Below are 23,029 nucleotides of genomic sequence, written 5' to 3'. Positions count from 1 at the left end.
TATAAACACACTTAACTGTCTACTATTGCGTTGTTAGCACACGTAAATATAAAAGATCGCCGCTATCTGTTGAGAACATACGCGAGCCACTGTCTTTAAATGGGGATCATGTGTTGCAAGGAATTTTAAAATTGCAGGATTAATGACAAAGTTACTGTGTGGACTATCTGTTTGATAGCCCAATTCAGCATTTGACCTTTTAGAGTGACCTTGACATTTGATGAAGGGAGTCTTGTGTTACCGTCGTCTTATGATAATGGAAATTTGCGGATAGATATTTTAAAATTGCACAAAGAATGTTAAAGTTCAAGTCCAAACAAGCTCGGACGCAAACACGTACTCGGCCATTGTGACTGCTATATATCGAACTTTGCACAAAAGTGAACTACAAAAAGGAAAGGTGATGTTATTGATATAAATATAAGTTTGTTATGGAAGGAAAATAATAACTTATATTGTGTATGTGTGTCTGAAGACTGCTAGAGTATCAAAAATGTATCTGCCAAAGTTCACCAATTGAACGATACATATTGTTTACAACAAATAACCTTCACAAATAACCTTGTAAAGAAACATACAAAATACTCATTTTTATTTTCACTGCATATCAATGCTAAAATAACATATAGTAATTGACACTGAAAGTAAAATGTATCACACTCATTGAACTCTAAAACATATTTATAACAACGATGCTTTCTTCAAAACAAACTAATGATTGAAATATTCCACCCAACAAGCAAAAAAAATAAAAAATGAAAATGCCAAAATTGGATTGCAGTGATTTTAAACTTGCTTTACATTTGTCGTCAGTTGTGAATAATGACAGTTAGGTTCAGTAATGGGACTAAAAGTCCAATTACAATTTAATTACAAAAGTTTTTTTTTCTGCACCTATTACGGTTAATTCCAATGCCGATTGTATTAAAAGGGCTTTTTCAATAACTTTTTTTCTATTGGTTTCTTGGAATGTTCATACTGCAATCTGTTTCAGTAACATTTAATTAGGTAAAACATTCTTTTGTGGATATCTTTTCACTTTATTTATAACATAACAAACATATTGCCTAGGTACAAAAAAAAATAAAGTGACAGTTAGATTAATGTGTTGACAAAATCTGAACTCTGCAGTAAAAATGCAGCATTACTAACCTTCTTATTTTCAGTGGTGGGGATAGTATGGAAAGCATCACCTTTGGCACTATTGTTATATTATATATATAACAGAATTGTTATATTTTTTTCTGCCCGAACTGTTGCATAGTAGAGATCGTCTATTCAGGCATTCATATAGGCAGTAAAAAAAAGAAGACAAAAATAATAATATAAATAAAATGATTCCTCCACCTAATCGTTGACCAGCACAGATCATATATTCAGGCATTCATATTTGAAGAAACATTAGATAAATAATAATATAAATAATAATAAAAAGTATTTATTTGTTCCATTCCTTTTTTGTCACCAAAATTTTTCAAGAAACATTTTAGACAAATATTTCAAACTGTCAACTATGTCCTATTGAACCATCAGATGAACAATTGTAACAGCAGATTAAATAAACTAAATACAGCAGTGTTCATTTACGTGGAAGTTTTCCCTGCAGAATGTGGTAGATATCATCCAAGCTTTCTTTAAGACACTGTACAAACTCGTGAACATTGGTTGCTGGTGGGTAGTTGGTGACGTTGAAGCCTATTCTCTCATTTTCAACAGCATAACCTGCATGTAGATGGGTAAAAATAAACAAGTATAATGCACATATGAATTAAAATTGACAATTAATGGTACAACTTAATTTACGTTAATACTATATGCTTGGCAGAAACATTCCAGCAAATACGCAAAAATGCTTTTAATAGTTAAATTAAAAAATCTGTTCTTCAATCTCTTAAACCTGACCTTGACCTTGAGCTGTGGATACAAATAGTGATCATTAATGGTAATTTATTTAAGGTTGCACTATTTATGATGTATAGCATGCAAAAACATACACAAATCTGATATATAAGAATGCAAGCTAAACAAAAAGTGCCATTTCATTATTCAAACTTGTAAACATTGTAAATCCATTAAGGATATGCAAGCTGCTGTTTGTTCAGAAAGGACATGCATAACTAAAACGATTCTTCTTAACTTTTAACATAACTTAATTACAAATGATTGCAAAACTAACAAGGCTATTGTCAAGCAATATGGTCCCCTACCGGCTTCACCATTGTCAGAAATTCCACCATTTTCAGAATATTTTTTTTTGGTTGCCATAGCAACCACAATTTTTGACGTAGGAACAAAATGAAATGACGTGCTTAATGTCCATATTGCCATCTATCCATGTTGCAAGTTTCATGTAAAAATTTTAAGAACTTTTAAAGTTATCGCAGATTCCAGAAAACCACCATTTCAGCAGTATTTCTAGTCTATGTGTTGCCATAGCAACCAGAATTGTTGACATAGAAACAAAATGAAATGACATGCATAATGTCCATATTGCCATCTATCCATGTTTCAAGTTTCATGAAAAAATATTAAGAACTTTTGAAGTTATCGCAGGATCCAGAAAAGTGTGACAGACAGACTCACAGGCAGACAGACAGACTCATAGAGCGCAAACCATAAGTCCCCTCTGGTGAAACCGGCAGGGGACAATAAAATCAACAAAGTAATATACCTAATGCTATCAGCATTGCATGAAACTGACACCAATTATAAGACCCGAGCGAGATGCAGCCCTACCAATGCCATATCCATTCAGGGTCACTGCTCCAAATCCCCCAATCACTACGGCAGGGCTGGTCAGGGTGGAGGTGGACAGGATGATGTGGTTGATGCGTGCATATGCTGGGTCCTGGTACAGGCCTGGCAGCTCAACACCTTCCTTCTCTGCATAGTACTTCATTACAAACAGGTGGCGGTCCCAGCCATTGCCTGTATAGCATGGAACAAATAATTTAATATAAAAAAGGATCAGCAAATTTAATATTTTGACATGAGTACTATGTCCACAAGTGAAAATATATATACACCATAGTTTTAGCTCACTTGAGAACAAAATGCACATGGTGAGCCTTTGTGATCACTTTTTGTCTGTTGTGCATCATCAACATTTGCCTTCTTAACACTCTAGAGGACACATTTATTGTCCAATCTTCATAAAACTTGGTCAAACGATTTGTCCAAATGATATGTTAGAGGAGTTCAAGAATAGATCCAGTTTATTGAAAAACAAGGCTGCCAGGGGGTGGGGCATTTTTCCTTCTATTGCTGTTGTAAACAAAAACAAGCAAATCCGTTGAATTGATATCCCCCGCCAATATGCTTTTGGACACAAAAGTGTTATATTTGACACAAAAAAAGCATTTTTTTAAGATACAAAGGGCCACAACTCCGTTATTAACAGATGGTGTACAATGCCATTTGGCGTGCATCATCCTCTTACCCATATATATACTCATACCAAGTTTCAATGAAATCGGCTAAAGCACTTCCAAGATATGACTCCGGACACAAAAGTGCCGGACGGACGGACAGACGGAAGGACAATGCCAAAACAATATCCCTCCGCCTATGGCGGGGGATAATTAACACTCTAGCAGTCACATTTATTGTCCAATCTTCATGAAACTTGGTCAGAACATTCGTTCTAATTATATCTTGGATAGGTTAGAAAATGGTTATGGTTTGTAAAAAAAAATATGGCTATCAGAGGGACTGGGCATTTATCTTTGTATGGCTGTAGTAAAACCTTGTGGGCACTCTAGAAGTCATATTTTTAGTCCAATCTTTATGAAACGTAGCCAGAACATTTGTTCTAATGATATCAGGGTCAATGTCAAAAATAGGGCCTATCTGTTGAAAAACATGGCTGCCAGGGGGCTAGGCATTTTTCATTATATGACTATAGTAAAACCTTGTTAACTCTAGTTGATATTCTTGTCAACTTTGAAATTGGTTTTAGAAACATCTCAAAAGTTGCTGAGAGCAATTCAGTTCCCAGAAGTCGGTGAGCGAACATGAGCCTCTGGCCCTCTTGTTTCAATTATATAATTATCTGTTAGCATACGCTTAAAAGTAGAAGTGGGAATGTGGATTACAGCATAAGCCACACTTATAATCTTAATCTACAAACAATCAAAGAAATCAAGTTGTCATGGTAACCATACCCATTGCTGCCTCTTTGGTGAGTTGTGAGTGGTATTTTGAGCACCACTCTAGCTGCTCACGAAGCTTTTCAACTGAATACTGTCCTGAGCGGTCTTCTATCATCTCACATGCTGTCTTCGTGGCTGGAAGAAGGCAGTGGTTCAATGTCATAACAGCAATGCATGTTTAGACTACTGGTTTTCAGAACAATCAGCTGAAGACTTTGTTTTAAGAAGTCTACTTAGTGTTGTTAAATGCATTTTATATTTATACATTGAAACTGTGTAATCTTAACCTAACAATTAATGTGTCAATTTTTACTCTATTTTAGATTTCATCAATTATTATCCTTTTTAAGAGGTACCGTATATAACATGCACATGTGTACGTGTCTTTCCATTGATGTTGAATAAAAACAAAAACAAATGTATAGCTTGATGGTACCTGGTGAGCAGCACAATCCGAACATGTGTCTAATGCCATATGTGGTCTGACCAGGAGCAACACTGTTCGCTTTAAAGTCAGGCTATGGTTTTCTGGTCTCAATAGCAAACAGAATAGCTCCTGCCTGGTCTCAAGCTACACTTGGCATAACACCCATTTTTGCATGAAACAGCTCTGATAATAATGCTTCATTGGCATTATTGGCTCAGGGACTATGGTCAAGTTCCCCAGGTACAGGAAATATGCTTAAATTGGTCTGGCCATACTAAGGGGTACTTTTCTGAAAGTTGACAAATTTACTGTCTCCCTGTCAGACATGTAATATTAATTTTATAATACCGAAAAAACTATTTAAACATGAACAATTTATGCGATCACGAGTGAATGAAAATCAATATTCCACTGAATCCAACACATTTTCTTTTTATTTTATGTTTTTTTTTTACCGTTTTATATTGCAAATGAGCTTAACTGGAGAATTTTGCTGGAATAATGACGTCATTTCGTCAACAAAATGACGTCATTTCACAGTAATGCAGCACCTGATTGCTAATGTAGCAGGCGACGGTATTTTTTGGACAGTATATTTTTTCCCGCTGGGTTTGACAGTATTTCAATGTCTCAATGGCATATTGGAGTTTAGCATGTGAATAAAAATGAGGTATGATAATAATAAATGTGTCACAATGATTAATTTTTGTATTTTATCACAGCCTGGGTAAATATATCTTTGAAAGCTTTTTTACAAAAGGGCAGTCAATTTGTATTATTTACCATTTGTGGCTGGTCTGATGGTTTCCGTTCTACCTTTTCTAAAGGCAGCTGTACTGCAGGATTCGTACGATGCTGCGGTTTTGCCACACTGTTTGAAGTAAGCCAGCTAAAAACACAAACATTCCTGCCATCATCAAATTTTCTAATAATTTTTTAACATATAACAGAGTTTAAAGTTTATAAATTATCTTGATAAAGATAACAGTTATTTTTAAGTGTGCCTACATTCTGTTTCCATTATGAAGCCGGACTTCAACAAAAGATACTTATAAAACATGCGATGCCACAATGTACAGCCAAATAATAACCTTTGAAATGTTTATGAGATTATTTGTTTTTTGGGCACATTTATTTCTTGGACATTAGCCTTCAATATAAAAGGATTTATAGCCTCCGACAGTGATTTCATTATAAAATGCATTTACTGCAGGCAGTTCCATATATACCAAATATTTACTAGTATCAAATGCTGTGACTAATATTTAAAGAATGTTTTTCAAACTCTATTAAAGGGATGGTTTGCATAGTTATTTCTGGCACCATTTCTTAAACTTTCATTTTCCAAGTCCCTATGACCTAACTGTCATCAATTGCCTTTGCCCTGTTAACTATAAATCACTTCAGCTCCAACAGTCCTCCCAAGTACCCACCACACCAACATGCATGATTGTAGACCAAAGTTTCCTCAAGATATTGCAGAGAAATACAATTGTACACAGACTAACCACCCGACATAGCCATAGAGCCATATACCACCTGACAGGTGAAAAGCAATATTCCATGCATGATTATAGACCAAAGTTTCCTCAAGATATTGCAGAGAAATACAATTGTACACAGACTAACCACCCGACATAGCCATAGAGCCATATACCACCTGACAGGTGAAAAGCAATATTCCATGCATGATTATAGACCAAAGTTTCCTCAAGATATTGCAGAGAAATACAATTGTACACAGACTAACCACCCGACATAGCCATAGAGCCATATACCACCTGACAGGTGAAAAGCAATATTCCATGCATGATTATAGACCAAAGTTTCCTCAAGATATTGCAGAGAAATACAATTGTACACAGACTAACCACCCGACATAGCCATAGAGCCATATACCACCTGACAGGTGAAAAGCAATATTCCATGCATGATTATAGACCAAAGTTTCCTCAAGATATTGCAGAGAAATACAATTGTACACAGACTAAACACCCGACATAGCCATAGAGCCATATACCACCTGACAGGTGAAAAGCAATATTCCTGCATTTCAAAAGCTGCTTAGAAGCTTTGCATGCATCCGACACCATGTCAAAGACATGTTGACACAAATAACTTTTCCAAACTCAATCTCAACTTATTGATCTTTGATGATGCCTGTAAAATTTCAGCTGTGTTTTCCATTGGTTCTAATTCTTAAGATCTAGACAATTATGGTGCCAATTGGAAAAAATATGGGATCACAAAAGGTACAGGGTACTGGTAAATAATGGCAAAGTGGAAAGCAAGACTGGTCTTATTTTACTGTTTCTGATAAATTTCAAGATCCAGGAAGTTTCATAGACTAACATTCTTAATTAAGGTTTGAAAGCATAATATATATCCATTTTTTACTGAATGGGGGTTGGGGCAAAAAGGAACAGGACACAGCATCTTCATATTTACTCTTAATCTTTTCCCAGCTTAACCCTTACAGTGCGGGAACCGAATTTTGAAGGCCTTTGCAAACAGTTTGGATCCAGATGAGACGCCACAGAAAGTGGCGTCTCATCAGGATCCAAACTGTTTGCTATTCTGATAATATTCTTTGAAACAAATCAAAGAAAATGCTAATTTTAAAAATTCAGCAGACGACATTTTTAGCAGAAGACAAATTTCCCAGCATGCAAAGGGTTAAGATTATTCATAGCCCTGGGAGCTGACCTGTATAACAAGCTGCAGCATAGCATCAGGACTGAGTTTGTGGTCCTTGAGGAAGGTCTTCGTGAAAGTCTTGTACTCCAGATGGGCCACGTCCAGAGAGGCGCAGGTCTTGGCATAGTCATTCTTCGCCTCCTGAATGTACTCCTTCAGCTTTGGGTCCATGGCAAATTCTGAATAATGTTTGTGTTTGTTACATGAATTTATCTAATAATACATTTGTGAGCTTTAATTGGGTCCATGGCAAATTCTGAATAATGTTTGTGTTTATTATATTAATTAATCCCATAATACATTCTTTATGTATGAAACGAGCAAAATATATTTCTAAAATATTAAAAAGAATATTTAAATATGAATATTTAAGATATAACTGACTTCATGGATTTCTGATGCACCAGTTTGTAATGTATGCATTCCCATACACTGAAAGTGAAAGTAATGACAAAAATAATGAGCCTTGTTTTTCAAAATATTTACTACATAAAAAAAGCTTACAAATTGTCATTTGGGCTTCAAACCTACCTATGCACTGAATAAAGGCAAATGTTTGATAATGACATTTAAGTATTAAAAACCTTTAATTCACAAACAAGGCTGCGTTTACGTTTTACACATTTACTTTGTTTAGACCTCAGTGGCCCGTGGAATACGTCACTTAAACAATAAATACCAACTGAGGACTGAAAGTGTTATACCAAGCTTTTGTACGATCCTCTCAGAGTGGACATTGGCCGGCACTGTGTCAGGGTGAACAAAAGGCTTGGTAGTTGTCTCCTTCCAGACCTCGTTGAAGTAGCGCAGGACAGCCACACCGTCACCCCACGAGTGCTCAAAGTTCACAGCTGTCTTTCCATCTTTAGTGAGAATCAGAGTGAAGCTCTTGTCAAACCACCTAGAATAGCATACAACCATTTAATTCACATTTAATTGAACTGTTTCAATATTAAACAAGAGCTGTCACCATAAGATGACTAATGCCCCCTATAAACACTTGATAGAAGTTATGAGCTTTTTTCGAAACCTAAACGCAGATTTCGAAACCTAAACGCGGACCCTAAGTTCAAGGTCAAGGTCACAGGGGTCAAAATTTGTGTGCATATGGAAAGGTCTTGTCCATATCACATGCATGCCAAATATGAAATTGCTGTCTGAAGGGACATAGAAGTTATGAGCATTTTTTGAAACCTAAACACAAAGTGTGACGGACAGTCCGATCACTATATGCTCACCTTCGGGGGCATAAAAAGATTATTACTTTTTATTGTATAACAAGTTCATGGACAGAAATATACAACCATTGCAAAAAATGGACCCCATGTCTGGAAAGTTTGTTGAAGATTAACAGAAAAATGAATAACTGGAGAGACCTGAAAAAGCAGATTTCGGAAAAAAAGTAAACAAAGGGCAAATTTTGACTGATTGGCACACTTGACCTCCATTTAATGTCAAAACATTTGCAAAAAATATGTGAAAACAATTTTTTTGCAATTTCTTTATAAATCAAGGGGACTTACTCTAAATGGTGCGAAATGGCTGGATATCAAAGTCTGCCACCAATTTATGTCAACAAAAGCATTTCCAGAAAAAAATTATTCAGATTTGATAAAAACTGAAAGATTTTTGTTAAAAAATGAAAGGCAATTACTCTGAAGTCAACAATCTGAATGGAATAGTTATCAGAATTGGCCTCCATTGTATGTCAACAGACATTTCCAGAAAGTTTAGGGAGACTCTTTTTATGTAAAAAACAACATTTCCTGAAAGTTTTGTGAAGATTATATGAAAACTGTACAAATTTGTTTTGTAAAAGCAGAAAGCTGTCCACCCAACCACCAACCCATCCATCCATCCTCCAAGGGCGTTCTCATATGTTCCATCAATAGACTGCGTAGAAACAGAAGACCCACCTTGCACAAGGGACCTAAACTGGGCTTTGCAGATTTGTAATTTACCAATAGGCAAATTTTCTTACCCATGTTTAAAGATTGTGAACTTGAAAATTGGGGAAAATTAGTTGAAATTATCTGAACAAGGGCTGTTTGTAAAACATGCATGCCCCCCATATGGGCTGTCAGTTGTAGTGGCAGCCATTGTGTGAATACGGTTTTTGTCACTGTACCTTGACCTTTGACCTAGTGACCTGAAAATCAATAGGGGTCATCTGCCAGTCATCATCAATGTACCTATGAAGTTTCATGATCCTAGGCCTTATTATTCTCGAGTTATCATCAGGAAACCATTTTACTGTTTTGAGTCACTGTGACCTTGACCTTTGACCTAGTGACCTGAAAATCAATAGGGGCCATCTGCCAGTCATGATTAATGTTCCTATGCAGTTTCATGATCCTAGGAGTAAGCATTCTTGAGTTATCATCCAGAAACCATTTTACTGTTTCGAACACTGTGGCCTTGACCTTTGACCTAGTGACCTGAAAATCAATAGGGGTCATCTGCCAGTCATGATCAATGTACCTTTGAAGTTTCATGATCCTAGGCGTAAGCATTCTTGAGTAATCATCCGGAAACCATTTTATTATGTTGAGTCACTGTGACCTTGACCTTTGACCTAGTGACCTGAAAATCAATAGGGGTCATCTGCCAGTCATGATCAATCTATCTATGAAATTTCATGATCCTAGGCCTAAGCATTTTTGAGTAATCATCCGGAAACCAATTTACTATTTCAAGTCACTGTGGCCTTGACCTTTGACTTAGTGACCTGAAAATCAATAGGGGTCATCTGCTAGTCATGATCAATCTACCTATGAAGTTTCATGATCCTAGGCCTAAGCATTCTTGAGTTATCATCCGGAAACCATTTAACTATTTTGAGTCACTGTGACCTTGACCTTTGACCTAGTGACCTGAAAATCAATAGGGGTCATCTGCCAGTCATGATCAATGTACCTTTGAAGTTTCATGACCCTAGCCCTAAGCGTTCATGAGTTATCATCCGGAAACCATCTGGTGGATGGACGGACCGACCGACAGACCGACGGACGGACATGAGCAAACCAATATACCCCCTCTTCTTCAAAGGGGGCATAAAAATTTGCATTTGAAAAACGCTTTGTAAACCTTAAATTATGAACACCAAATATAATTGAACCTACATTAATTCAATTTTCAGTGTCAATGTTTTAAAACAAAGCAGTTCTTAGTTAAAACAACCTTATTATCTCTTCTCATAATTGACACTTTATTTATAAAGTTTTGAGACTTCTCAAATTCTCAATTCTTAACAAAAAAAGAAAGCCCACAACTACGCAAGTTCTGAATTTCAAAAGTAGTCTCTCAACTTAAGTTAATGACCAATGAAAATGCTTGTAACAGTTGAACTTTAATTTCTATACAGTAATTATGTCAGACAATGACCAAGTCAACTGAGCTTAAGATGTTCATAGTTGCAAGACAAGCTCTGACCTGTTTGTGCCATCCCCATGAAGGAAGTTCCTGCTGACAGCGTTGGGTGTATCAGGCGAGTGATCATCCAGCGCCAGCACAAACAGTGCACTGTCAACTAGCTTCATATAGCCTTCGTTGAACATGCCTTTAGAAAAGAAAGCGGACTCGCTCATGTCACCTGTGAAGTTGTGTACAAAGATCTGATTTGTTTTGACAAATAAAGCATATACTTGCTTATTTATGTTTTGTTGTTTAGTTGTTGAAGTTCATTGCATCATTTAGATGCATACTGTGCATGTAAAAGCTTTCTACATTCATGTAAGTATTAAGTAAAATATCTTATTTAAAAGAATAAAGGCTATTCTGAAAAACACATTTAAAACAAAAATGTGCCTTAAAAAACATTAACATAGAAAAGACTAAGAATTAAACAAGAAAAGACAAGAAACATGGCAACGTCAGGAAACCAGGTTTTTAACGATTTGCTTTAAAATTTTATTTTGAAAAATTGAGCGATCCCACATTGAGTCTGTCTGTGAGATACCTAGACACACACAACATAATTATCAGCGCAATATCTCCATCAATTCAGGCAAAACAATTTGTTTATATTTTTAGTACCCGTGACATTTACCAATCCCAAGCATAGTCTACATGTAAGCTCCCAATGCACAAACTTTCAGCACAATAACTGCTTCCAAACGCATGTAATGGACATGAAACCTTTTTTGTATTAGTGACCTTTACTTTACTGGTCAAACAGTAAATCACAAGGTGGTTCTACATGTAAGTTACATACACGGAATATCCTCATCCAAACTCAAGTTATTTAGCAGAAATCATTTATATATTTTTAGAAAAAGTAGTTTTGATCTTTAACCTAATACAACCGCACTAAACTTGCTTTATTTAAATTAAAATCAAGATAAGTCAATGAAACTTAAGTCACTAAACATAAAAAAAAACTGTTTTTTGTTTGAAGTAACAGTGACCTTGACCTAAATTTCCACAATTGCAAACCAACAAGATAGGTTTGCAAGTAAGCTACCTGCAAACAAAGCTTCAAGGCAATATTTCCATCCAATATCAAGTTATTTATGGGACACACTCTTTGCCTTACTCCATTCTTATAACAAGGATTTAACAACTTAATAAAAACCCGGTTAAATAAAAGAAAAACTGGAAGGCTTATCTTCTGTAAACAAACATTACAATTTATAGGGAATAATACTTCTAATTAAATTTAAGTTCATTTCCAACAAACGTTACTTTTTTCCTTAGAAATTCATTCAGATAATATTTTCTAGTCCTTTAAAAAGGAACAAACTCAACAAATATTTTAAAATATGTTTTAAAAATGTTAGGACTATATTTTTCAATTTCTGAAATAAAATTCTCATAATGGCCTCATTAGAAATGGGTGTTATCAAAATTTCAATTCTCTAACTTTTCCTCCATTTGAGCTGTTTATTATCTGCATTACAAAGTTGAAGATTACCCACATTACAAAACTGTAGATTATCTACATTACAAAGCTGTAGATTACCTACATTACAAAACTGTAGACTATCTAGATTACAAAGCAGTCATTTACCTATATTTCAAAACTGTAGATTATCTACATTACAAAGCTATGCAAAGCATTCCCAAAACTACAAAGCTGTGGATTACCTCCATTAAAAGCTGTGGATTAAATACATTATCAAGCAAAGGATATCATAAATTACAAGAGCTGTCAGAGGACAGCGCGCTCGACAATTCGAGTGCTTGACATTATAACATAAGCCATGATGGGGAAATTGTTCATATTCAATAATTTATTAGACGATCTTTCAAAAATAAAAAAAGGAAAAAAAAAAATATAATTTTTTTTTTTTGGGGGGGGGGGTAGGGGGGGTTGAGAGGGGGGTATAATATGGGGTGTGGTCATTTATTAGACGATCTTTCAAAAATAAAAGAAGAAAAAAAAATAAATAAAAAAAAAATGTGGGGGGTTGAGAGGTGAGAGGGGGTATAATGTGAGGTGTGGTCATTAATAAGATGATGTTTCAAAAATAAAAAAAGGAAAAAAAATTGGGGGGGGGAGGTGTGGAGGGGGGCAGGGATTCTGGGTTGGGGCATGGGGTATTGTTTGGGTGGATTCCATTGTGGCATTCAGGTAAGTGTTGTTTTGTCAAAGTATTAATAAAATCTGATTATAAATAAAGAAGTTATGGCAATTTAAGCAAAATGTTCAATCATCTAAGTATAAAAGGGGCCATAATTCTGTCAAAATGCTTGATACAGTTGTCTGCTCTTGTTTATAGATTGGGGTTATGTTGGTTAACAAGTATGTAAAATATGAAAGCAATATGTCAAGGGACATTGAAAATATTTGGGGTAGTACGCAAACTTTAACATTTGCACGCAAACGCTAACGGGAACGGATATGGGAACGGCATAGGAAATATTTGGGGTAGTACGCAAACTTTAACATAGATTATTGATAAATCTAAGTATAAAAGGGGCAAGAATTATGTAAAAATACTTGAAACAGTGGTCTGCTCTTGTTTATGGGTTGGGGTCATGTTGGTAAACAAGTATGCAAAATATAAAAGCAATATGTCAAAGGACATAGGAAATATTTGGGGTAGTACACAAACTTTAACATAGATTTATAAATCTAAGTATAAAAGGGGCAATAATTCTGTCAAAATGCTTGATACAGTTGTTTGCTCTTGTTTATAGGTTGGGGTCATGATGGCAAACAAGTATGCAAAATATGAAAGCAATATGTCAAGGGACATTGAAAATATTTGGGGTAGTACGCAAACTCTAACGGGAACGGATATGGGAACAGCAACGCCGTCACTGGAGTGAGTAGGATAGCTCAACTATATACATTTCATATATAATAGTCAAGCTAAAAATGATGTTGATTACCTACATTGAAAAGCAGTGTTTCCCTAATCATAAAGAAGGCGATTAACTAAAAACTAAAGCTGCATATAACCTACATTACAAAGCTCTTCATTACCTGCATTGCAGAGCTGAGTACGGATGGTGGCCCACTTATCTCTGTTGAGGGTTGTCAACACTCCCAGAGCGTTGGGGTTTGGAAGGCGAGGGTCGTCCATGATGTACTTGAGGTGAGCCATGATCACATCAGGAGCCACAATGTTACCTGTAGACATATAGAACAATTTGAAAGTAATGCTCAATATGTAGTTCAGATTATTATTTGTTACCATAGTATAACAAGGGCCAATAAACTTATTTTTTGCATTTGATATATCCTCCTGTAATAACAAGCAAATTCGTTGAATTTATATATCCGCCAATATGCTTCTGGACACAAAAGTGTTATATTTGACACTAAAAAAAGCATTTTTTTCAAGATACAAAGGGCCATAACTCTGTTATTATCAGATGGTGTACAATGCCATTTGGCATGAATCATCGTCTTATCCATATATATACTCATACCAAGTTTCAATGAAATCCACCAAAGCACTTCCAAGATATAGCTCCGGACAGACAGACGAAAAGACCAACGGACGGACGGACGTCAAAACAATATCCCTCCTCCTATGGCGGGGGATAATAACTTGATGAAATATGCTTAAGTACCCGGTACTGTAATATGTAGCAGCATATTTGTAATAAACATGATGACAATAAAATATACAAGATACTGTAGTCCCCAAACAAAAGAAACATAGTGAAGTTGTCTTAACATCAAGGAAAACTCAAGTGATATAAAGCAGATTGAGTGTTTCTTATATCCAATATTGTCGTTTGAAACATTTATTGTTAATACAAATTTTCTTAAAATTCATTTTAATTATTAAATACTTACCTGCTATCCCTAGCTATACCTTTCTAGGTGGGTTAGCTTCTCCAGAAATCTGCAAGTGCCGGAATTTGGCCTCCTCTCTTACTGAAAACAGATCAGGTTAAACATAGTACAATGTAACCTAACTGGAAATCAAGAACCGTAACTCATCTTACTTTTCATGCAATTATGAAAATATTAAACCATGAGCGGGGTGGGAGGTGGGACTTACCGATAGCAGGTAAGTATTTAATAATTAAAATGAATTTTATTTTAAGAAAATTTGTTTTAATGTCATAAATACATACCTGCTATCCCTAGCTGATTTTGTAGCTGTGGTTCACGTTATATTTTCCCATCACAGCAAAAACCCATATTCAGGTTTTTCAGCCAGAGATAGTAGAAATGTGTCCTCAGATAATCTTCGTTAGTACAGTATTGTACTTTAGTTTCTGGATAGTGCCAGCACACTTATGCCATGGAAGAAACTACTGTTTGAGCAACCACAAGAGAACCCAACATACATGTATATAAATTGTCTTGTTGACACTCAAGAGAACGAAGATAGAAGGAGGAAAAGGTGGTCGGATTCCTCCAGAAAGCAGCTTGAAGCACTTCAGAAAGTGGAACATTATTAATATACGCCCACGAAGCCTAAAGAGCTCTTAATTCATGCGGTCTAATCTTAAACAGGGATAAATCCCCAGATGACAGAGATAAATAAGCTTTCTTAATAGTCGAGGCTACCCAACGAGAAATAGATGCCGCAGACACATCTCCCCCCCACCTTTTAGCGGAATGAAAAGTCTTTTGCAAGAACCTCAAATAGACTTTACTCTTTTAAGATAGAACTTCAGCGCCCTGACCGGGCAAAGAAGTCTCTCATCATCTTCATGTCCACAAGTATTAGAAAGACTTGGAACTTTGAAGGGTTTAGAAGCCATAGAGGGAAGTTGATTTTTAGCAAGGAATCCTGGCTGACATAACAACGTTACAGATCCATCTGAGGAATCAAAACGAAGATGACCATCCTCGATAGAAAGAGCATGAATTTCACTTCTCCTTTTGGCTGAAGCCATAGTAAGAAGGAAAACGGTCTTCCTAGTTAGGAACTGTAAAGAAGCTTGATCTAGAGGTTCATATGGAGCCTTAGTAAGAGAATCAAGAACACAAGCCAAATCCCATTTAGGCGCCAGTGTACGAGAAACAGGACGTTTAAGTTCCGTAGATCGAATCAGTTCCCTTGAATACACCAATTAGAGAAGAGTTTCCATCGAGCATCATAGACTGCTGGTGGATTTTCTCCTTGCAGAAGCAACAAGGTTTGAAGCCCTGACAGAAAAGCGTTTCTTCTGCAGAGATTGCCTGATAACGGCCAGATGTGTAAGTGGAACATTGCTGGATCCGCATGAAGTCTGCCTCTTTGAGACAGAAGATCTGATCTGTGAGGAAGTGTCCTGAGATTATCGTACAGGAGACTGAGAAGGTCGTTGAATCAGGATCTCCTGGGCCACCAAGGGGCAATCAGGAGTATACGACACAAACTCACCCTGATTTTCGTCAATATTTGGGGAATCAGAATGGGTGGGGGATAAGTGTAAGTTTCCAGTTAGTCCCAATCAAACAAAAGCGCGTCTACTGCCCACGCTGCTGGATCGTAAACCGGACTCACATAGAGAGGAAGTCTGTGATTGTGTCTGGTTGCAAATAGGTCGACTAGAGGATAATTGGTCACTTCCTGATGAAGTGTCCACTCCGATGAAAGTAATTGGTGTTTGCAAGACAACCCATCTGCCAGGGCGTTGAGACAACCTGGAATATATTTGGTCAGAAGAAAAATGTTGAGCGTCTTGCAAAGAACAAGTAATTCCTTGGTTTCCAGATACAGGGAGTGAGAATGTGTTCCCGTCTGTGCTTGAATATAAGTCACAACTGATGTGATGTCTGTTGACACCATCACACAAGAATCTTGAAGATGTGACTAGAAATGAGATACAGCTAGAAATACCGCTGGCATTTCTAGATTGTTGATATGCAGATGTGACTCCTGATAAGACCACAACCCCAAAACTGTCAGACTGAGTGGTTCAAGATGAGCACCCCACCCTTCCTTGCTCGCCTCCGTCATGAGATACAAAGACAGTTGCGGAGGAAGAAGGGGCACTCCTGCCAAGAGAGTCTCCTTGTCTAGCCACCACTGAAGATGAGGTATTAACTCCGGAAGAATAGGAATCTGCGATATCATATTGTCCAGAGACCCTTCCAACAATCTGAGTGGTAATGCTGAAGAGGAGGAAGGAACAGACGTCCTAATTGCAAAAAGTCAGCAACTGAGCTCAGGATACTGTTGAGAGATAGGAACTCTTGAGCTGTTATATGAGATTGGGACAAAACCCAATTGACCTTCACCAGAAGGTCTGATATGCGTTGACGAGACACTCGGACCTTGTTGATGTGAGTCAAGAAATTCATTTCCACAAAAGTGAAATCTTGAGATGGAATGAGGTCTGATTTGTCTGCATTTAAAAGGAGCCCTAATGATAAAAGTTCCTTCCAAGAAAATTCCAGATGTTGCAGAAGCAATTGACGATCGAGCTGGTGTAACAGCCAGTCGTCGAAGTACTGAAGAAGCAGAATACTGTGAAATCGGAGATGTGCTTCTATTGCAGCCATAAGCTTGGTATAGACTATAGGGGCTGTTGCCAACCCAAAAGGCATCGCTCGGAACTGGTATACCTGGCCTTGAAATGCAAAACGAAGGTACTTCCGGTAGTTGGGATGTATAGGAACATGGAAGTACGCATCTTCCAGATCCAAGGACACCCCCCCAGTGAAGAGGTTTGATAGAATTCCTTATGAAGGAAGTCTCCATCTTGAAAGTTGGTTTGAGTAGATATGTGTTGAAAACTTTTAAGTCTATTACTGGTCTCCAGGAACCATTTTTCTTTTGAACAAGAAAAAGACAACTGTAAAATCCTGGAGAATAAGGGTTTGTTACCCTTTCTACCGCCTGTTTTTCCAAGAGACTGAGAATGGACTCTGTGGTTGCGGAGAGGAGATACCAGCTCTACAGGGACGCGAGAAAGTGGAGGTCTGTTTTCGAATGGAAAAGTCAGGCCTTCTTAAACTAGCGAATGAACCCAAGCGTCTGAAAGTATACGAAGCCAACGATTTGAAAAATATAGAGCTCTGGCCCCTACTGGTATTTCCAGCATCGGAGGAGAAGGCGGTAGAAAGGGTAAGTACCTAGGGCTGATAAGCAGGCGGTCCATCCTTGCTTGTAAAAGGTCTGGAATAACTCTTATCCGGCTGAGACTTGTTCTTCCTACCAGATTTCTGAACAGAAGATTTCTGAGAAACAGAAGGTCTGTTAAATGAAGACTGTTTATAGGAATTGACCGAGGATTCAAGGAAGGCCTTTTAGAGAAAAGGTTTTTCCTCTTATCCTTCTTAACTACTGGATTTGTTATTGATCTAAAAGCAGGTCGCTTAAAGACCCTTGGCGTTGTCGAGAGTTGTTTCTAGCTTAAGAAGCATGAAGTTGATCATCTTTGTCCGCTGAAATTGCATCTTGTATCCTTCCACTAAAAAGAAATCCTGATGAGACGGTGCTGTTCTGAGAGCATTCATACCCGGTTCTTATAGAACATCTTTAGGTAAAGAAGAAAGGATAAGATCTCTATGAATCCTTAGCATCTCCGACATTGAAGAAGCAGCATTATGTGAAAGAGACAATGTTGTTTGTGAAAGATGAATTAACAAATCACGAAGTTGTTCAGGAACCGAGTCTGACCAATCACACACCAACTGCAAAAAAGTTGCATGAGATCTATCTGGTTGGTAAGATCTAGAGATCTGCGTTCTCTCACTTCCCAATGTTCCAACATTGAATAAGGAACAGAAACAGAAGTGGAAGAAGTAGGCATATTAAGCAACAGCTTATTGATGTCAGGATCCTGAACCGGTAATTTGGCAAAATCCAATCTGGAGGTTGGATCTGGTACAGGAGGCTTGTAGCTTCTAGTACGTTCATTATGCTTAGGATCAGATAAATCCTTAGGCACCTTCCACAGTTCTCCTCATTTTGGAATGGTCTCATTAGCTGATTCCAACGATTGAAAAACTGATAATACAGTAGAAAAAATAGAAAGGCGTGTATCAAGGCGAGACGTAGCCTTAGAAAGCCTGTTGGGATCAAATGTAAGAACTAATTTTTCCGTGATAGAGATCGTCGAATTAGTAGACATCTCCGCAGGTCTTGGGCAATAATCATCACCAAGAGTTTGAAATATCAGTTCATAGATCTGATTAATTAATGACAAATATTGATCAGTGTCATCATTGGGATCTGCCTCCGAATCGGTCTCATTGTCTACAACACCAGCTGTGTGCATAGAATCAGCGGAAACCGAAGTGGAAATACTAGGCCGATTATCATGCACCAGATTGCGAGTATCTGGTAATGATGAATGACCATCTACACAATCAACACCCTGATAATTAAAACCGGAAGAAGACGGTAAATTATCAGGATTGCCTGGAACGAATTGTCCATAGGAATCTTGAAGCCATAAAGTGTCCGGATTAGACGATGCCTCAGCAGGATTGGTAGCGTAGCCGAAACCCATGGAGCAGAGTTTGTATCTGAAGTGGTGAGAACAACACCAGAAGACAAGGTCTGCGAAGTAGTACCAGTCACAGCAACATTTGATAATGTTAAACTGGAAACTGGGTTTTTGTACATAGGTTAAAGTAACATTATAATCCAAGACAGGATAGTACTGTGTAGGATAAGGGTAATCGGAGTGACACTGTCTACGTGAAGCATGACGACGAGTTTTATCCCTACGATGCCGAGAAAAAGATCGGCTTCGATGGGAACAATGTCTCCTAGAATAACTTCTACTAGAGTCTCGAGATGATCGGTACCGATCATATGTATGCCGTCAATGAGAACTACTCTATAATGGAGATCGTGTACGACGTCTACCTCTATTGTCAGTACTAGTTGACGACTTAGATGCCTTTGAAGAAGTAGAAGAAGAAGAAGAAGAGGAGGAATAGTCCGACAAAGATGATCAATGTCTCTTTCTCGATCAATGACCAGTGACCAGTAGAACTAACTGGTGACCGGTAGTATTGACCAGTGACCGGACCAGTCCCTGGTTGACCGGTGACCGATACAATGGACCGGTGACCGGACCGGTCCCCGGTGACCAGTACCATGGACCGGACCGGTCCCCGGTACCATGGACCAGTGTCCGGACCGGTCCCCGGTGATCAGTACCACAGACCGGTGACCGGTGCCATGGACCGATGACCGGACCAGGTTGATTGGTCCGTTACCCTGTGACGTACCAGTCATACTATGACCAGTGTTGTCACCAGGCAATGACCGTATGGCGGCTGCCAAATGGTCCGGCATTGGTCGTATTCCTTGACCAATGCCATCTGGCATAGACCGGCTGACAATTGTCACCATATGGTCTGATGTTGATCGACTTTCTAACGAAGTTAGCATAGTACGATCTCCATCTTGCCCTATACCCGGTGACTGATGCTGCAAATTCTCGTCCGAAGTCCGCAAAGTCACCAGGAATTTCTCATCTGATAAAGGGTCATCTATCCGTTTTCTGCTTAGAAGCGTTCTGCGACGGATTGCTCTCTGCCACATCGCAACTTCCCAAGCACTGCAAACAGAACATTTATGTTCAACGGTACAATTAGTACAGGACAAACAAGTCTTGTGGGAATCCAACAAAGCCTTAATCTGTCCACAAAAGCCTCTAATTTGTAAACTCATTCTTAGAAAGAAAGAAATCTATGTAAGAGAACAGTTAAATTGAACAAAATAATTTAAATAAAACATGCATGCCCCCCATATGGGCTCTCCGTTGTAGTGACAGCAATTGTGTGAATATGTTTTTTGTCACTGTGACCTTGACCTTTGACCTAGTGATCTGAAAATCAATATGGGTCATCTGCCAGTCATGATCAATGTACCTATGAAGTTTCATGATCCTAGCCATAAGCGTTCTTGAGTTATCATCCGGAAACCATTTTACTATTTCGGGTCACCGTGACCTTGACCTAGTGACCTGAAAATCAATAGGGTCATCTGCGAGTCATGATCAATGTACCTATGAAGTTTCATGATCCTAGGCATAAGCGTTCTTGAGTTATCATCCGGAAACCATTTTACTATTTGGGGTCACCATGACCTTGACCTTTGACCTAGTAACCTCAAAATCAATAGGGGTCATCTGCAAGTCATGATCAATGTACCTATGAAGTTTCATGATCGTAGCCATTAGCGTTCTTGAGTTATCATCCGGAAACCAATTTACTATTTCAGGTCACCGTGACCTTGACCTTTGATATAGTGACCTCAAAATCAATAGGGGTCAACTGCGAGTCATGATCAATCTACCTATCAAGTTTCATGATCCTAGGCATAAGCGTTCTTGAGTTATCATCCGGAAACCATTTTACTATTTCGGGTCACCGTGACCTTGACCTTTAACCTAGTGACCTAAAAATCAATAGGGGTCATCTGCGAGTCATGATCAATCTACCTTTCAAGTTTCATGATCCTAGGCTTAAGCGTTCTTGAGTTATCATCCGGAAACCATTTTACTATTTCGAGTCACTGTGACCTTGACCTTTGACCTAGTGACCCGAAAATCAATAGGGGTCATCTGCGAGTCATGATCAATCTACCTATCAAGTTTCATGATCCTAAGCCTAAGCGTTCTTGAGTTATCGTCCGAGAACCATTTTACTATTTCGGGTCACCGTGACCTTGACCTTTGACCTAGTGACCTCAAAATCAATAGGAGTCATCTGTGAGTCATGATCAATCTACCTATCAAGTTTCATGATCCTAAGCCTAAGCGTTCTTGAGTTATCATCCGGAAACCATTTTACTATTTCAGGTCACCGTGACCTTGACCTTTGATATGGAATGAGTGATGTAATGGACGTCATCATTGATGACGTTCAATTGAACAAATGATAAAGGGGGCTAAGTTTCGTTAAGCTGAGGCATATAGTCGCGATTTGAGTTTCTTGAAAACTTGCCCAGCACGTTTGCTGAAATTTGACATGTATATGGACAAGAATGCGATCTACCTGTTGGCGTAGGCGTTATACCTGGGAAAAATCAAGTTTTTGAGTATTTTGCGTTTAAATATTTTTTATGGGAAACCACACGCGCTAAGATAAACATTCATTGTGATGCACGTCATAAAAGCGCTTAGGTTAGCTTCCATCTTGTTAAGAAACAAAGTAACTGACGTTACGCGTTACTCATGCAATATACAGTTAGGCGTTAAATCGATAAACAACGACGTAATAATAGTGTTTAAATATCAATACGAATTTCACATGCATGTCTTATGTGGAGATCGAGTGTTGTTGTTTAGATATATATATATAAATGACATAAATCTATGTGTTATTGTGAGCGACGAGTTGAAGAAAGGTTTACACGGCGAGGCTTTCCGAGACGTGTCGGATTAATGTAAGTACACACTGTTATTAACATGGTATTCTATTTATCCGATAATATCTTTAATATACATGATAATCATGAGACAAATACATTATTAATTTAGGGTTTAATTATTGAATCAATAAATACACGTGAGCAGCAAATCAATTGAGTATAAACAACACGCTTACCTTAATGACGACGATAATCCAATATTTATAACAATTACAATTATGTATGATAAACACACAATCCGAAATACGTTTTTGCATTCTTTCGATGCTTTAAACAAATAAATAACTGTTAAAAACATCCAGAGAATTTAACTTAAAATTGTTTGTTTTGACGAATAAATTACGTCACACAACATACGTCATAATTGCGCATTCAGTTGCATGCAAAATAAAAGTACAGAAAGCCGGTTTTGAGAAATGTTTATATAGATAAGCAAAATAGTATGATATAAGCAATAACAAACGGCAGAGCGGGGACGGACTTCTCAAAATAGCACTAATTGAAATAGTTTCATGTATATTAAAATCCCTGCGATATCTTTGGTGACCATTATCAAATTCACAGAAAAAATAAAATACAATGCAAGTATCACGTGTACTTGAATTTGTCCGACGAGTTGAAGAAAGGTTAACACGGCGAGGCTTGCCGTGAGCAACACATCATTAGCAGCATAAAGTGCGTAACAAATAAACAAAATAATCAAACATAATAATAATTTAACGTAGCACATTTAAATCTCTATTGCAACTGACACCGTTTTGTAGCGAAATTTGATGACTCAATTTCAGCTTTAACAAGAGTTATAAAAATACTAAATTAAGCATAAACGTCACGCTTATCTAAATGACATCGTTAATCCAATGTTTGTAACAATAAGTTGACTACTTTAATCCAAAGTTTATAACAAACACCTTGAAACGATATGCACTTCCACCTTTATTAATCCATGTCTTTATCGAAACTTAGTTCAAACCACACAATTGTATTGTATTTCTATCTATGTTTACATTTATGCATTA

At 37.5% G+C, this 23,029-nt stretch overlaps 1 protein-coding gene across 2 annotated transcripts in view; it reads right to left on the bottom strand.

Moving 5' to 3' along the window:
- Window positions 1-577: 577 nt before the first annotated feature.
- The window catches only part of LOC127882463 (carnitine O-palmitoyltransferase 2, mitochondrial-like), a 60,011-nt gene continuing 37,559 nt past the window's right edge, over window positions 578-23,029 (bottom strand). Inside the window, exons 9-16 of one of the 2 annotated variants that reach the window (XM_052431107.1) lie at window positions 13,706-13,852; window positions 10,708-10,867; window positions 7,980-8,176; window positions 7,285-7,454; window positions 5,362-5,467; window positions 4,164-4,286; window positions 2,737-2,928; window positions 578-1,722 (exon numbers count right to left, since the gene is read on the bottom strand). In XM_052431107.1, the coding sequence (XP_052287067.1) occupies window positions 1,580-1,722; window positions 2,737-2,928; window positions 4,164-4,286; window positions 5,362-5,467; window positions 7,285-7,454; window positions 7,980-8,176; window positions 10,708-10,867; window positions 13,706-13,852 (1,238 nt within the window). In that variant the 3' untranslated portion in view covers window positions 578-1,579. The remainder of the gene's footprint in view (window positions 1,723-2,736; window positions 2,929-4,163; window positions 4,287-5,361; window positions 5,468-7,284; window positions 7,455-7,979; window positions 8,177-10,707; window positions 10,868-13,705; window positions 13,853-23,029) is intronic. The other variant, XM_052431108.1, reaches the window with a different exon arrangement.

Source organism: Dreissena polymorpha, chromosome 5 (assembly GCF_020536995.1).
Source record: "Dreissena polymorpha isolate Duluth1 chromosome 5, UMN_Dpol_1.0, whole genome shotgun sequence".
Taxonomy (NCBI): domain Eukaryota; kingdom Metazoa; phylum Mollusca; class Bivalvia; order Myida; family Dreissenidae; genus Dreissena; species Dreissena polymorpha.
This window is presented reverse-complemented; position numbering and strand designations above follow the sequence as displayed.